Source organism: Vanderwaltozyma polyspora, genomic scaffold (assembly GCF_000150035.1).
Source record: "Vanderwaltozyma polyspora DSM 70294 KpolScaffold259 genomic scaffold, whole genome shotgun sequence".
NCBI lineage: Eukaryota > Fungi > Ascomycota > Saccharomycetes > Saccharomycetales > Saccharomycetaceae > Vanderwaltozyma > Vanderwaltozyma polyspora.
This window is the reverse complement of record NW_001834526.1, coordinates 1-16,948: the sequence shown is the minus strand read 5'-3', so window position 1 is coordinate 16,948 and position 16,948 is coordinate 1. Positions and strand designations below refer to the sequence as shown.

At 31.7% G+C, this 16,948-nt stretch overlaps 6 protein-coding genes across 6 annotated transcripts; all 6 read right to left on the bottom strand.

The window, feature by feature from the left end:
• Nucleotides 1-490: 490 nt before the first annotated feature.
• On the bottom strand, nt 491-1,597 carry SEC6 (SNARE-binding exocyst subunit SEC6; the record flags this gene model as incomplete). The annotated part of the gene is made up of 1 exon (XM_001642351.1): nt 491-1,597. The coding sequence occupies one exon, from the start codon at nt 1,595-1,597 to the stop codon at nt 491-493; it is 1,107 nt and encodes a 368-aa protein (XP_001642401.1).
• A 604-nt stretch (nt 1,598-2,201) lies between these two features.
• Kpol_259p5 (ribonucleoside-diphosphate reductase large subunit) lies at nt 2,202-4,826 on the bottom strand (the record flags this gene model as incomplete). The annotated part of the gene is made up of 1 exon (XM_001642350.1): nt 2,202-4,826. The coding sequence occupies one exon, from the start codon at nt 4,824-4,826 to the stop codon at nt 2,202-2,204; it is 2,625 nt and encodes an 874-aa protein (XP_001642400.1).
• A 2,014-nt stretch (nt 4,827-6,840) lies between these two features.
• Nucleotides 6,841-7,209, bottom strand: FIS1 (Fis1p; the record flags this gene model as incomplete). Its single annotated transcript, XM_001642349.1, has 1 exon — nt 6,841-7,209. The coding sequence occupies one exon, from the start codon at nt 7,207-7,209 to the stop codon at nt 6,841-6,843; it is 369 nt and encodes a 122-aa protein (XP_001642399.1).
• A 569-nt stretch (nt 7,210-7,778) lies between these two features.
• Nucleotides 7,779-8,762, bottom strand: YRB2 (Yrb2p; the record flags this gene model as incomplete). Its single annotated transcript, XM_001642348.1, has 1 exon — nt 7,779-8,762. The coding sequence occupies one exon, from the start codon at nt 8,760-8,762 to the stop codon at nt 7,779-7,781; it is 984 nt and encodes a 327-aa protein (XP_001642398.1).
• Nucleotides 8,763-9,250: 488 nt separating this feature from the next.
• Nucleotides 9,251-11,860, bottom strand: Kpol_259p2 (bifunctional acetylglutamate kinase/N-acetyl-gamma-glutamyl-phosphate reductase; the record flags this gene model as incomplete). The annotated part of the gene is made up of 1 exon (XM_001642347.1): nt 9,251-11,860. The coding sequence occupies one exon, from the start codon at nt 11,858-11,860 to the stop codon at nt 9,251-9,253; it is 2,610 nt and encodes an 869-aa protein (XP_001642397.1).
• Nucleotides 11,861-13,001: 1,141 nt separating this feature from the next.
• Nucleotides 13,002-14,000, bottom strand: SNP1 (U1 snRNP complex subunit SNP1; the record flags this gene model as incomplete). The annotated part of the gene is made up of 1 exon (XM_001642346.1): nt 13,002-14,000. One exon carries the CDS (start codon nt 13,998-14,000, stop codon nt 13,002-13,004), a length of 999 nt encoding a protein of 332 aa, XP_001642396.1.
• Between the last annotated feature and the right edge of the window lie 2,948 nt (nt 14,001-16,948).

The following is a 16,948-nucleotide window of genomic DNA, read 5'->3' as shown; positions in this document are numbered from 1 at the left end:
AAAACTCTACACGCGCCCCTTCCNTTGGCCGAGCCCCTCGNCACCGTATTTTTCTTTCTTCATTTGTAGAGGGCCGTGTTCTTCTGTGGGACTATAATAAACCCCGCTCCCGAGAAATTGACAAGCCATTATGGGATTTCTTTCTGGGGGGAGACCCCCTTGTTTTAACAAATCAAATTTGCACACCCATATTTTTCCTGGGAACGGGTGATTAATTGTGGTAACTTTGACACATTTTGGCCCTAAGAAAAATCTTTGAAATTATGGGGGCGTTATATTTCTGAAAATTAAAATCAGCTTTGTAATTTAGGACCCCTCCTTTTTCTTGGGCTAAAAGCCAATTATCGCCAACAATGTTTCCTTTGTTCTTTCCAAAAAAACTTTAGTTCCCTCTAAGAATTCCAAGTTTTTATCAAGTTTGTTGAAAGTTTTTCAAAGTGCAAATTTCTAAAATTATAAGGTTTTGGTTTCGATTCGACCAATTCTTTAATTACCACATGATTTCATCCAAGTATAAGTCATAGTATTTGCTGAATATATCCCAATAGGCAGGACAAAACTTTTTTACATGCTTTTTGACTACCAGTAATTCATTGAAAACCCAATCAAGATTTGCTAAAACATCGAATCTTTTATCACCTTGATATTCTTTTCTAACTTCTATAAACATATCTTGAATTGATTGTCGTATTTTTTCGAACAGAAATTCTTTATAGCCTCTTTCAATAACTCTAGTGGATATAGATCCATTCATTATCTCTTCGTATAAACCATTGTTGGTTGGATATTCTATCGTTTTTGAGCCAGAATCTGAGAATCTTGACATATTTTTCGAACTTGGAAGCTTTTTAATTGCAGAATTATGTAGTTCCATTTCTTTCTTCTTAATTATATTTTTAATGGCAATAATTTTTAAATCCTCTCTTTCTTCTATATCAATGATTTTAAACAGTCTTATTACCAGCGAAGCTTGACCTGCTCTAACAATTTCAACGACATCATAAATTAGTGCTTCAAGTAATTTATTGAACTTTACAACCAAATCATTGGCTTTACTGAAAACTTTTTGCACTGTCCTTTGAACATCATCTGTTGATGCTTTTGCCATTACAGTCATTTGATCTTGAAAGTCACGAGTTTTGGTAAGTAAGAAATGGATTTGCAGCAGATATGGACATCCTGTCTCCAACGAATCACCTTCTAACTCAGTATCAAGCATTTGGTCAACGGCTGAAACTAACTCATTATACCTAACAATTTTGTTATAAATTGAAGAAGTCATATCGATTATTTCATAAACCTTTGTAGCATTGAAGATAACTTCATACCTGGATATCGATGAATTATTTTCACTACTTAGCTTATTGACATCTTCAAGTTTTTCCCTTATTGTTTTCACAGAATCTTGAGATATATTTAATAGTTCCAAACTATTCTCAACTAATTCATAATACTTATCGGATTCTTTACTCAATTGATATTCTAAGGTTGATTTTTCCTTTTTTAACTGATCTTTAATAAACTTTACCCTTTCTAATGAAAGATCATGCTTTATCAGATCTGAAACTTTTTGTAGATTCTCTGCTGAAGATGCCATTCTTTATAAGATTCTTAATGATTATAATGCAGTTGAATATGATACAAAAGATATCAAATTTTGTTCGGACAATCAATCCACCTAGGTAATTCCCTTATTTTCTATCTTACTATTCAATTGTTTGTATATGGAGATATATAAATTGATATTAATAATGGTAGAGAGGATTAGATCTCTATTAAGTACCAGTTAATAAGGTCAAGTAAACTTATTTGAAATAATTTTGCTTCCCCTTGCGTAAACGTTCGTTGATAATGATGGGGCATGGCGTCACTATATATTGACGATTATATTGAACATGAAGTAAGAAAACACCATTGAAGTTGACCTTCCATCATCGTCAGCAGTTGTGAACCCATGGTTTTAGATTTATTATTATTTATCGAATATTTTATTTTATCTTTTAAAATTTTAATTAAAAACTATAGTTACATATTATTTTAATGCGAATAAATATGAAATGAGAAAGAATTCTATGAGCATTCCAATTAAGAGAATACTAGGAGTTGTAATGATGAGTACACGAATGATAAATCCCAAGATATTAAAAAACCTAATGCCATTTTATTTTTTACCTGCTCTTGGCTATCTATCATCAACGTAATTAACCAGAGCACATTTCACATGCTTCTGGATTGTCGATGGCACAGGCAATAACCTTAGAATTAAAAATATCAAATTCGGTAGTTTCTTTGGTTTCGGTGGTTTCTACGACAGCAATAGTTTCGGTTTTTACCTCAGTTACAATAGTCTCTGATTTCTCAATAGTTAAAGAACCCATTTCAGTAACTAAGGTTGTATCGGCAGATTCTGCAGTTTCTGTTATTGAAACTTTAGGTGTAACCTCCTTTTGAGAAACATAATCACCTTCAATGAATTCACGAGGGTAGTATGTTGGACGTTTTAAGTTTTCTAGATCGGCTGTAGACTTGGCAGCTTGGTCAGCAACAGATTTATCGATGGTAAACTGAATAGCAGCAGAAGCAGCTTGAGTTCTCAAGTAGTACATACCAGTCTTTAGACCCTTCTTCCAACCGTAGAAATGCATACTTGTTAGTTTTCCCATAGTTGGAGCACGAATGTGGATATTCATGGAATGTGATTGATCAATAAAAGCAGAACGATCAGTAGCCATATCAATAATTGTCTTTTGAGAAATCTCCCAAACTGTTTTGTATAAATCTTTCAATTCTTGTGGAATGTTTGGTAAGTTTTGAATGGAACCATTGTCAGTAATCAAATGTTGCTTCATTGATTCATCCCAGATACCTAAATCAACTAAATCACGTAATAAGTATGGGTTAACAATTTGGAACTCACCTGACAAGACACGACGTTGGTACATGTTAGATGTGAATGGTTCGAAACATTCATTATAACCTAAAATTTGAGAAGTAGAGGCAGTTGGCATAGGTGCCAATAACAATGAGTTTCTAACACCATGTTTCTTAATTTGTTCTTTCAATGTGGCCCAATCCCATAGATCACTTGGTTTTCTGTTCCACATATCGTATTGTAATACACCTTGAGAGACTGGAGAATTTGGATAGGATTCATAATAACCTTCCTTTTCAGCTAATTCACAAGATGCTTCCAAAGCAGCATGGTACATAGTTTCAAAAATATGGGTATTCAATTCCTTAGCTTCCTTAGATTCAAATGGAATACGTAATAACATGAAAGTATCAGCTAAACCTTGAACACCTAAAGCAATTGGTCTATGTCTGAAATTAGAGTTTCTAGCTTCTTCAACGGGGTAGTAGTTACGATCAATGACCTTGTTCAAGTTACGGGTGACAACCTTAGAAATTTCATGTAACTTCTTGAAGTTATAGGTTTGACTCCTTCCATCTTCAGAGACTTCGATGAATGCTGGTAAAGCAATAGAAGCCAAATTACAAACTGCGGTTTCATCAGGAGCTGAGTACTCGACAATTTCACAACATAAGTTGGATGATTTGATAGTACCTAAATTCTTGTGGTTAGATTTTGTATTACAAGCATCCTTATATAACATGAAAGGAGTACCAGTTTCAGTTTGAGCTTCCAAAATAGAATACCATAATTTTTGTGCCTTAATGGTCTTTCTACCACGACCTTCAGCAACATAACGGTTGTATAATGCTTCGAATTCTTCACCGTAAACTTCTTCCAAACCAGGAGCTTCACTTGGAGAAAATAGAGTCCAGTCACCGTTTTCTTCAACACGTTTCATGAATAAATCTGGGATCCATAAAGCTGGGAAAAGATCTCTTGCACGAATTTCTTCCTTACCATGGTTCTTTCTGATATCAATGAAATCGAAAATGTCTGCGTGCCATGGTTCCAAATATAGGGCCATAGCACCTGGTCTTTTGTTACCACCTTGGTCGACATAACGAGCAGTGTTGTTGAAGACACGAACCATAGGGATTAAACCATTAGAAGTACCATTTGTACCAGCGATGTAAGAACCAGTAGCACGAATATTGTGAATATGTAAACCGATACCACCTGCAGTTTTTGAAATCATTGCACATTCTTTCAAAGTATCAAAGATACCTTCTAGAGAGTCATCTTTCATTGCAACTAAGAAACAAGATGACATTTGTGGATGTGGAGTACCAGCATTGAATAATGTTGGGGATGCATGTGTGAAATATCTTTGAGACATTAAGTTATAAGTTTCGATAGCGGCTTCGATATCTTCACCGTGGATACCAATAGCAACTCTCATGATCAAATGTTGAGGACGTTCGGCAACTTCACCTTTCATTCTTAATAGGTAAGAACGTTCTAAAGTTTTAAAACCGAAATAGTTAAATTGGAAATCTCTATCATAAACGATGGCTGAGTTCAATTCATCTTTATGTTCCATAACGATGTTGTATACTTCCTCGGAAACCAATGGAGCATGTTTACTATTTTCTGGATTAATGTAATGATACAAATCATCTACTACTTGAGAGAATAATTTAGTAGTTTGCTTATGCAAATTTGAAATAGCCAATCTAGCGGCTAAAGTGGCATAATCTGGATGAACAGTAGTCATATAAGCTGCTGTTTCAGCTGCCAAGTTGTCCAATTCGATGGTGGTGACACCTTCATAGACACCAGTGATGATACGTTGAGTAACTTTAACTGGATCAATATGGTTTGGATCTAAACCGTAACATAAACGAGAGATACGAGCAGTAATTTTATCAAACCTTACTGGTTCTTTACGACCATCTCTTTTATAAACATACATTGTTAAATACTTAGTATTATATTTGGCGTAAAGCTATGAGAAGGTGTCTAATATGAAAAGAATCCACACTTGATTATGAGAACAGCTAAACAATTGTAATAAATGAAAGAATGAAACTTATAGGAAATGAAAAAAATAAATTATTCGGATGGGAAAGAGAAAAAGAATTAATTTAAATCAATGGAACTTTATATATATTTGAAGATACTGATATTATTGGAAGGCAAATTATACGTTCTCATTACAAATATTACAATTTCATCTTATTAATAATACAAAGTGATAGAGGTTAAGAAAGATCAGAGGGAGAAAAAAAAAGTATAAAATATGACGCGAAACGCGTAAAATATTAATTATTTTATTTATTTATTTACAAAATGAATCTGGTGTTCTTCGAATTAATTTGATCTATCCATTTCTTTGTTTTACTCTGCGTTGCTTCATTTGACTTTTTACTGTTCAGTTTTTCACCTTTCCTCTCTAAGTTAGAGTGAATGTCCCTACGTTTCCCCAAAAATACAATATGGAAACAAATAGCAACAGAGGATGTAAGAAACACACGAGGATGGCCTGAGTGGGATGGATCGTTAGTTCACCCCATTAGTAAAGAAACTCTTTTGCTCTTTTTTTCTTCACCTTGAAAGCCTCACCAGTTTCAAGACTGTACTAATATAAAATATTTCCATGCATAATATGTAAATATTGAGACGCGTAAACACATAAATTAAATTAAATTAAATTAAATATAAATAAATAAATAAACAAATAAAAACGCGTAAATAAAAGTTCTCTATAGATCACTAGAGGTTAATTGGAACTACTAGGGTTTGACCTTAGCAACTAGAGCAATTCTATAACCAAAGATTTGATCTTTTGAGAAATGTTATGATAACAAACAACACGGAATATTGAACTTATTGTTTGTTATGCCTTAAAAATACTACTGATAATAACAATAATGGGAGATGAAGTTCTCTAATTATCCCACTTGGGGTTTCAAAATGGTTTCAGCGTGTACTCAAACAAATGAATATAATTTAAATTTAATACAAACCCTGTCTTTCCTATATGGGCAATCAATCAATCAATCAATCAGTATTTTTACAATTGTAATTAGAATATATCCATCTTGAATGTTAGTGTTTAGTCAATGTGGTTTTCTTGGTTTTTTACAAGTTCACTTCTACTGTAAAGAACAATTATCATAACATCTTGAAATTAATATTCTCGTATAAGTAGCTTTTAATCATTAACATTTACCTTTGGGGTTAATTGGATTTGATTATTTATGAGTGTAACAGTAAAAAATTTATTAAATAAAAGGTTGCTAGAAAATCATGATTTAGTACATATTAGGTTAGCTATCTAAAAGAAGTTCAACTTTGGGCTTGCTATGCTTTGTTCATAGTTGTCGTAATTATTGTTTGTACATTTTTGAGGTTTTACTAAAGTAACGACCTGCTTTCATATGGCGATCTAGTAGTCTTGCTTTTAAATAAGATATTACAAATACAATCCTATTTCTAGGTATTTGTGGTGATATCGATGTTTTGAAAATGTATTGCTTCTAATTTGGTTGTTTCTCACCATATAATTGAACTGAATATCTTGATATTCACCCTATGACTTAAATTGTATGTACATTACAGGGTCTATTTCTCTTCATTGAGATATCGGAGGAAATAACTGCAATTATGATCTATTGATTATCTACGGACACTTATATACTATAATAAATTATATACATTTCTGTTTATATATTTGTTGGTGGTTAATTTTCTTGCTTGCTTGTTTCTTTGTTTGGGAATATTGTTCTATTCGTTTGACGAACTATATATGCAGGTTGGGATTCATTGAGGTCTTGCTTTTAAAAAATGAAAAAACTCTTGATACATCCATAAATAAAAGGATTCATTTTTTTCTTGGATCTCATGAACATACTTGTCACTGCTATTGCACCAACAATAACCCCAGAAGCCATAAGCTACACCTTTCCATGTTTCATTTTGTATTTTTAGTTTCCAACCATCTCTTTCAAAGCTTTGATTTGTAAATTATTTGGTTCATGCTCATATAATATATCAACATATCTCTTAGCCATAGAGTATTCCCCTACCTTGTAGCATCCAATTGTTAAATAATATAAACACTCCCTTCTTCTTGATGGAGATTCTCTATATATATCTGTAAGAAGTTTAATACCCAATCTTGAATTATTCACATCATGAGATTTGACCAAAGCCCAAGCATAATTAAATCTTGATTGTAGCGATGCAGAATCTCCTCCTTCTGATATAACTTGTTGGCGTAAGATATCTAACTGCTCAGTTAGTAAGGGTTGATATGCATCTTCTAAAGTTGGTAAAAAATCTGACTTCGTCATTATTCTTATGATAAATTATACAACAGTGATACAAATTAGTTCACCTATTCTTACTAGCAAATTTAATCGATGCTTTACCTGTCTATAGTAAACCAAACCAAACCCTTTTGAATTACTATTCTGTTCTCTAAGTGGTTACTTAAATATCTACAATTTACATAATAAATTTTTTTGATTAAAAATTCGGTGAGAGCCCATTGATCTGACTAGAGATTTGGCAGAAAAACTAGAGGATATCCTTAACTGATCAGCTCAATAAGTGAACCATGATAAAATAAATTGATTCAGTGATAGTGATTATTTCTTAAAAGTTATACATAATATATATTATATTTGTATATTTATATATATATATTATATTTGTATATTTATATATATATATTAATATGAAATTATTATTGCAGTATCTATGAAGACCCATAATTGATTATTATTTAAATTAAGGGAAGAGAAGAAAAAATATAATTAAGAATCCAGTAAGTTTAGAATTAAAATAAAAACCTGAGGCTATTTTATTCAACCTCTTTTAATAACGATGGAGCAAAACTGAATATATTTAAATTTCCTTTTTATTCTGGTATTTCAGTTTTAATATTGTCATATAGTTCAAGTGCAGTTTCTTCTTTACCAGTTTTGAATGCATATTGAACCGGTTTCTTGTTATCATCCATAGCAAGAATACGGACAAATTTTTCACTTTGCAATGATCCTGGGAAGCCACTGTATAGTGTAAACTCCTTTAATAATGGTAAGTTTAAAATAACTTTCAACAACCCTCTTGATCTCATAACCAAACGTGTTTTTCCTGTTTCTTTATTCTTGTTAATTTTAATAATGCCTACACCTCTTTCTTTCCATCCACTTTTTATATCTGTCAATTGATATAGCTTAGTATTAACTTGGTAGATACAATCTTCAAGTTCTTCACCTGACTTGACATCTTGCTTTTCAAGTTTTACCATACCGTTCTCAGTTTTAGATTCTTCATTCAAACTTGATTCTTCTTGATTCTTGCTTTCTTCTTGATCATCTTTATCTTCACTATCTTTCTCTTCTTTTGTTACTTCATCTTTCTTCTTTAATACATTAAAACCACCACCAAATGACAAACCAGAACCAAATGAAAATGGTTTTACTGGCTCAGCGGTTTCGCTTTTATTTTGATTACTGGTAACAGAGTTATTGGAATTATTCTTGTTTGCTACACCAAAACTTGAGCTGAATGCTGAAGAAGCACCAAATACAAATTTTGGCTTCTCTTCGATAGCAGGTTTGGATGTTTTATCACTTTCCTCGGTAGAGACATTACTATGTTTGTCATCTTTTGTGATTTTTTCATTTGTTGCTACAATTGTATCTTTAGCTAAATCTCCTCCAGATTCTGTTTTCAGTTTTTTACGATTATTCTCATCATCTGAACTATGTTTATCTTCGAGATTAGAACCTTCTTCATTGTCTCTAATTCTTTTACTAGTAATGTTTTCGTTCATTTCCAGAGAAGCTTCTGTATCAGCAACTGTTTCCTTCTCCACTTTACCAACGTTCTCACTCATTATAATACAACTTGGATTTTAAATCTCACTGGGATCACTCAATTTAATAAATAGTTAGTATTAATCCAATCAATAAATGTATATTCTCAATTAACTGAAATGTCTTCACTTATCCTTTTCCTTTTCTTTTAAAGCCTGCCTGCCAAATTAATTTTTCAATTTTCGGTTTTCAAGATTTTATTAAATTTGATACAATGCCATACATAATGCATAATGTAATAGACACACATATATAAAAGTTTAGAAGAAAAGTAACCAAACTGAATTATTCCTATGTAATGGAAAGAATTTCAATAATTAGCAGAAATATAATATTTTACTAGAATATTCTTATTAATTATTGTATTTTAGTTGGAAAGTACATGTACAAAAGAAAAATATATACCCAAAAAGAAAACAAAAGAAGAAAAAATGAATCTAAATTAGTAGTATAAATTAATTAATGAGTGAAAAAAATGGGACCAAAGTACATTCCATAGATTTGAGATCTATTTTGTTAATATTTTATTCACTGGAATACCTTCGTATTCACCGTAACCCAATGCTAAATTCATATTTTGCAAACATTGTGTAGCAGCACCTTTTAATAGATTGTCAATAGTTGCACAAATAACAACACGGTCTTGAGTATCATTCAATTTAAATCCACCAACCATTACACCATGGGTACCAGCGATATCCCTTACCAATGGTATATCTTCCTTAACATGAACTAAACGTTCATTTTTATAAAAGTCTTTGTATAATTGAGCAATGTGAGATGCAGTTAGAGAACCTTGTTTTATTGGCACTGAAACTGTTAATGAAATACCTTGAAACCATTGACCAACGTGTGGAATAAAAGCAACTTCTTTTCCAATATGTGTAGAAATTTCCTTCTCATGAATATGATTTGTTAATGAGTATGGAATTAAGTTATTGTTCAAAAATTTAGGATCATTTTTAGGAGATGGTTTAGTACCAGCACCAGAATAGCCTGAAACACCAAAAACTGTAGGTAAACCGGTTATGAATTCAGTTAGAGGAGCAATGGCAATCTGAGAACCAGTTGCATAACAACCAGGGTTGGCAATTCTTTTAGCCGATGAAATTACATTTCTGTCATTCAACTCAGGTAAACCATATGCCCATTCAGTTTGTGGAACAAATCTATGATCGGCAGATAAGTCAATGATCCTTGACTTACCGTTAACACTTTGAATAGCTTCAACAAAAGGTTTGCATATATTGTTTGGTAAGGCCATAACCCAAAAATCGACATCATTTTCGGATTCCAATTTTTTAACATCTTCAACTTGTAAATTCTCATAAATAATATCTGTTTTAGAATAATCTTTTAATTTTTGACCTTCTAGTTCTCTGGATGAAACATGGTTAATCTCTAGGTATGGATGGTTGTCTATTAATGATATTAAATTCTTGCCTGTATAACCCCTGGCGCCAATCAAGGCAACACGTCCCTTGGATTTGTTTGTACCATTAATTTTTGGCTCAGTCCTAGTTGAGTAGAATCTAGTAGATCTTCCTTTTCCAAATACACCACTAGTATTTGTGCCATTTGGAGAAACACTTTGAGAAGTGGCACTAGAAAATTTGGCGATAATTTCGGACACAGTATTCAAATCACTTACCCCATACCAAAATAATATTTTGCCATTTTTCAAGTAAGAACCTTGACACTTTGAAAAATGCCATGAAACGTTTGGATCATGCTCATCGGTAACCCATTGTAAACATGAAAATTCTCTTGTTAATGCGTTAAAGACATTATCAGATACTTTATTCAACCAAGCGGATTTAGAACAAATAAATTTATCCAAAGTTGGGACAATACCAGAATCTTTTACAATTGCAATTGCTTCTAAAGGTTCATCTGAAATTAATGTAAACTTGGAATCTTTTAGGGATTCCAAGTATATATCAATATTTTCACTTGTAGCAGCTAAATATTTATCTTTCTTTAAGGTATCTTTCAAAGTCTGGATATTCTCAATTTCATCCAAAGAAGTTTTCTTCGATAATTTATAACCTCTTCTGATCATTGTACCTGCACCAGAGTTGGTGAATAATTCTTTTTGTAAATCATGTACATTAATGATAGCGACAGAGGAAGAACGAGGTAAAAAGTCTAATAATTCTTTAATTTCTTTAATCTTTAATTTAGTACCGTATTTAACCCAGCTTTGCTTCATCAATTCATTATATTCTTCATCTAAGTTAATAATGGAGATTTTTTCTTTTGTTTCACCGTTAATAATACCACCTTTTTCATTCAAGTAAACAATTTTTAATGGTTCGAAGACTCTAGCCAGTTCACCAGCAGCCACATCTGCATTGACATTTAGCATTTGACCAGAAGGTGTTTCAGCAAGAGATGTTAGAATTGGTAGTGCACCTGCTTTTATGGAGGCTTCGATGGCATCTTTAGTAACATTGGTAATGTCACCGACTAATTTATATTTAGTCTTGTCTAAATAATTGGCGGTGAATACACCTGAAGTAATAGGTCTAGCACGGACACCTAACTGTTCTAAAGCTGTAACTAATTTCAGATTTTGCTCTAAGAAGCATTCTCTGACAACAGACATAGTTGCTTCATCAGTAATTCTAATTCCATCAATATAATCGGGTTCGATACCTTTAGACTCTAGTTTCTCATTTACTTGTGGACCAGTACCATGCAAAACGATTGGATATAAACCTACATGGTATAAGAATGCTAAAGAAGAAGCTAATTCCTTTAAGTTATCGCTAATAATAGCACCACCGACTTTAATCACAGCGAATTGTTGTTGTGAAACTGAAGTAAAATATTTCAAATATTGTTCAACTTCTCTTTTTGTACTTATATTGTTTAACAATTGTATAACAGTAGCTCTTGTATCACTAGATGTGACGCCATTAGTTGAAGACATATATCTTTTTGAATAACCAACTTTCTTCCTTGTAAAATGGACTTCAGCATTTTGCGATTGTTTTACTGATGGACAGTTTCTAGTGGTAACGGTAACCAAAGATCTTACTAAAGCAGAAGTTGTCTTTTGAAATTGAGCACAATTTAGTCTCTTTGCAGAGGATAGTAAACAAGTAGGTGGCATCTTTAAATCTAAAGTTCTTTAACCCCCCTTACTCTATAAGCGTATATCTAGCAATGAAAACACTATAAACTTCTCCTCAAAGAACTCTAAAATTGGAGTGATAGACAAAGAAATATATAGAAGTAAGTGTAATATATAGATATAAATGAAATAGACTAAGTTTAATATTAAATCAAGTTTTCAATTGATACCAACATCACCACCCCCATCTTAATATATATCATACATTGGATCATAAAAATGTTTCAAAATATCATCGACTAAGTAAAGTTTAGCCGACAATATGACCTGATGATGCAAGAAAGTATTGATAAACGAAAAAAGAGATAAAAAAAACAGAGTAACGTAGTAATAATGATAGTAATAATATCGATTTAATAGGTTAATTGCAACATTACTCCTATAGCTTCACTATTCCATTCCATAAGGATGACTGATTCAAGTCATTCTAACATAAATCAATGTAAGAATCCATTAACTACTTCTTTTTTTTTGCCCATTTCTTTCCTGTGAAGTGAGGTTTTTGGATATTTTTTTAATTTTGGCGAAGTATTACTCATCTCTTAACCTGATCTGATTTATTCCAATTCAACTATTGAATGAATGAGTAAATGACAAACAGCATAAATGTTTTCTTTTTAGTTTGATTGGGACTACGAGAAGATTGTGTTTAGCTTTGTTTGTCTTGTTTTAGGTATGGGGGGGGCCAAGCATCTCGAAGAGGTTTGATTGACTCATTTGAGTTTATTCTAATCTGATTGAATAGAGAACATTTGGCTATTGGATCTTTTAGTCACCTAAGATGAATGAACCCTTTTGCCTTATTGGATGACATTACCTTTGTATGGGACCTTCTTCTAAGAGAGGGATGAGTTCAAGCGTTGTTTGATAACTTTTCTAATACAATAATAGGTAAGGTTTCTTATTTATGATGCAATTTAAATAGTAGATGTAGATGTACATGTGGTTAATTATGTAGTAGGGAAGTATGGTATGTTCTATATATTGGTTATATGGAATTCACAGGCAGTATATAATTTATGTTAGTGTTACAACGTTTGGTTTGGTTTGGTTTGATTCTTGTTCTTTTTTCTTGTCTAATGCCATACGGAGGTCTGGTAGTTGGCGTCATTTCTAAAACTCAATAATCTGGAATGTTAGATCTATCTTGTTGTTTAGACTCTTGAGATCTGGCTGATCTTGACCTGTATGTGGTGCTTGGTTGACGTTCAGTTATTTCCGTTGATGCAAAATGTCTCGTTGAAGTGGATTCAATGGTTGAAGCTGTAGACGAAGTAAATGTTGAAGTTGGTGTATATGTATTATATCTACTACCTTGTATCGACTTTGTATTAGAAAATCTGCTTACTCGAGTCTGGTGTGATGGTCTGCCCGGAAATGGGTCCTTTCTCTTCATACCAGAAAACTCTGTTTCAACTGTACTAATAGATGTGATTTGAGATGTTATCTTAGTGAGTCTTTCTCGTTTCGTATATCCTCTTCCTCCTAACCCACCGCCAAATCTTCTTGGCTTGAAATATTTAACTGTTCTACCTCTTTCAATGTCAACTATACAATTTCTTCCATTTATTTCAATACCTCGATGAACACCTATCTCTTTACATGCCATTTTACTACTTAATTGATCAGCAAATACTATAAAGGCATAACCTCTCGAATTACCGAGAGGATTGGTCTTGGTTATTGTCTTTTTATCTCTAACAATTCTAACTTTTTCGATTTGACCAAATTTATTAAATAATTTCTGTAGATCCATTTCATTCACATCATACGGAAGTCTACCAACAAATATCGTTCTATAAGGATCAGTATCCTTGACATTAGGATCGTTGTTTGGATTCCATTTCATTAATTCATCATCTAATTTATTCAACTCATTGATTTTTTGGTTCCTTACAAGTTCATACTTTTGTAAATGTTTGTTATCTGTGCCTACCGGGAACTCATTCATATAATCAGTTAACGTATTATTCGACAGTAAACTAGAGACTCCTGAAATATTTGGATTGGTTTTCCTTTGATTTAATGGATTGTCAGATTGTTTGAGGAATTTTAATGGTGCTCTTGGCTTCATAAGCAAAGCTACATCATTTGGATACTTTGAAGCATTGTAAAACATCTCCAACTCAGATTTGTAATTATTAGATTGGCAAAGTATATAGTTTGTATATTTGCTTGATTCCTTGAGGCAACCTTATCAATGCTTTTTTAACTTGCTTTAATTTTGTTAGTTTTAACAATTTAGGTTGGTTTTTTTTAAAGAAAAATGAATTCTTAAAGCTTCGGGATGTCATAAATATCAGTTTAGATCTATTAACATACATTGTATGTAATGGTTCATTTATCATTCTCTAATTGATGTTTATGATTTTATCAAACTGTAATTCATTTCTACAAGATTATATTTATTATTTGTTTTATTTTTCAGGAATCTTAAATATATTGGGTAGAATTTTATATATTAATACATGATTAGTTTTCAAATTCCAACTTTTAGAAAAAAACGTAAAAAAGAATAATCCCAATGTAATAATATTCCGATTTTTAAATCTTACTTTACAATATCTTTGAATATAAAAAATGAAACAGCCTGCCATAGTCGACATTTCCTTGTTTAATTTAAGAAGATTCAGTTGAAGTAGTGACAAAGCTACGAATATTTGAAATTAACATCTATACAAGAACGTAATTAAGTACTCCCATGAATAAAGATAACGTAAAGTCATACTCATTAATTCAATATTAATAAGGGTGAAGAATTATATGAAACATCATTATTAATAAGGGATAAAGAAATGTTTCTAATACGAAATTATTTTCTTCTGACGAGTCAATAATATCTAAACATTGTATATAAAGTCTGATAAGATCTTAATTGACACTTATCATATGTACTATATTCCCATGTGTATATTTTATACTTTAATATACCGGATCAATATCAACTTATTAAAAATGTCCTTGCAAACAACTAAACAATCTAATACTATTAACGATTTTGTAAAGAATCCACAACCCTCTGATTCTCTACAACTTGTAACTTCCAATAAATGTGATAAACAACATATGAGATATCAATCCGCTTTCAAAAGAAGAAAGAAATTTGATTGGAATTTCAATTACACTGACTCTATATCAAAAAATGCGATATATTTTTGAGAGTCCAATTTTTCTAATTTCTATTTAATTGTAAATATTGTTAGAATATGGGATTGTTATTAATAAAATCTCGGACTCATAAGGATGTAAGTATTATCTAGGATGCTACATGCCGTACTTAGAATTTGTAATAGTGGTGGCTTACTGATTACTGGCATTATAGACATGAGTGGTGTAAATTAATTATCAAAAATCGAGATGACCGGAATATAAATTATTCTCATCTACCAATACTGCAACAATGCTGACATTGGTCATGCGACGTTTCTTATATGTATTATTTCGAGACTACTTCGAGGTTACTTTGTACGAACCTTGACAGTAAAGACATGTAAAGACATGTGTGTCATTACAAGGTTGTTGCTTCCATACTATTAACATTGGTATTTAAAGAGACTATTGTATATTATTGTATATTATTGTATATTATTGTATATTATTGTATATTATTTAGTATCTTACTTTGTACAACAAATGGATATACAATTACATTATTATTAACAAGTATATTTACTTTACCTTACAGATCTCCACCCTTAAGATCCTATAGAATACACGCCTAACAGCCTTCATTCTAACGTAAAACGAATTAAACATACAACTAAGTAATAATTAAAAGCATTATTAAGAGGCCAATCAATACATATAAAGCCATATTATCATGTCTCACGAGTGTCTGTCCGAAGTGAAAATTCTTCAAGGCATCTTGAAGTATAAAAGAACCTTATGTAACGTCATATATTAAGTAACTATGTATCAGAATAAAGAAATGATCCAGTTATCTAGTAAACCAGTGACAATGACAGTTAAGACCAATGCTACAAACCAGTAAACAACTATTGGAAGGAAAAAAGTTGAATCATCAAGGTATAATAATAAATGTCAGAATTATGAGGTAACACGTGATATATACGTATTACGACATTATTCATATAGGATAAAGAAATGTTACTTTACACGAAAGTGTTATTTCTGACGTTAAAACTTTTCCAACACTTTATATAAGAAATGACAAGATCTTAATCGACACTTGTCATGTTAATTATATTCCCATGTGTATATTATATACTTTAATACACTGGATCAATATCAACTTATTAAGAATGTCCTTGGAAATAAATAAAGAATCTATTACTATGAACGATTCGGTAGAAAAACCACAACATGATTCTCTACATGGCTTCCCCGCCAGGACTTCATTCAAAGAAGATTTGATACCCAAATTTACTGGAAACAGTAACGTTAAATTACTATTCAAGATACAAGAAAGTACTTGAAGAAGAATTAACAAAATATTCTTGTTACTTCAAAACGAGGAAATTATCTAGAAGTAACAAGATATTAAGGATAAAATCTCATATCTGAGAAAATACATAAAGACGAAAGTCTATTATTATTATCCGAAATAAAGTGAAAATAGTCTATCTATTGCCACTTTACAGGGAGATACTGGATATAAACTCGAAAGAGCTTATAAATTCCTGATTAATTACATTATACAAATCAAGGATCCAAAGTGGATAAAACCCCTTGGATTAATTCAAATAACCTTATTCTAAAAAATGTGATTAATAAAAACAAACAGTCCGGTAACAAAACAGTCAGAGTTGTAACAAACTCGACTAAAAGGTCAACCTGATTACCATAATAAGGAAGACAAAAAATCTAGTTCATGATGACGATATAGATATGGCATAAATCATAGATAATAGAGTAAAATGATGAATAATCTTCACAGGAGGTGAAGTATAGAGCGAAATGAGAAATTATACAACAAGTAATCGATTGCTAATAGCAAATTTCGAGTTAACGTGCCACTGACTCTAGAAAAACCGTTTAAACAGCGTATTAATATTACTAATAAGCAGGACACCAAAAAGGTTTATACAACACTGAGGCAGATGGAAA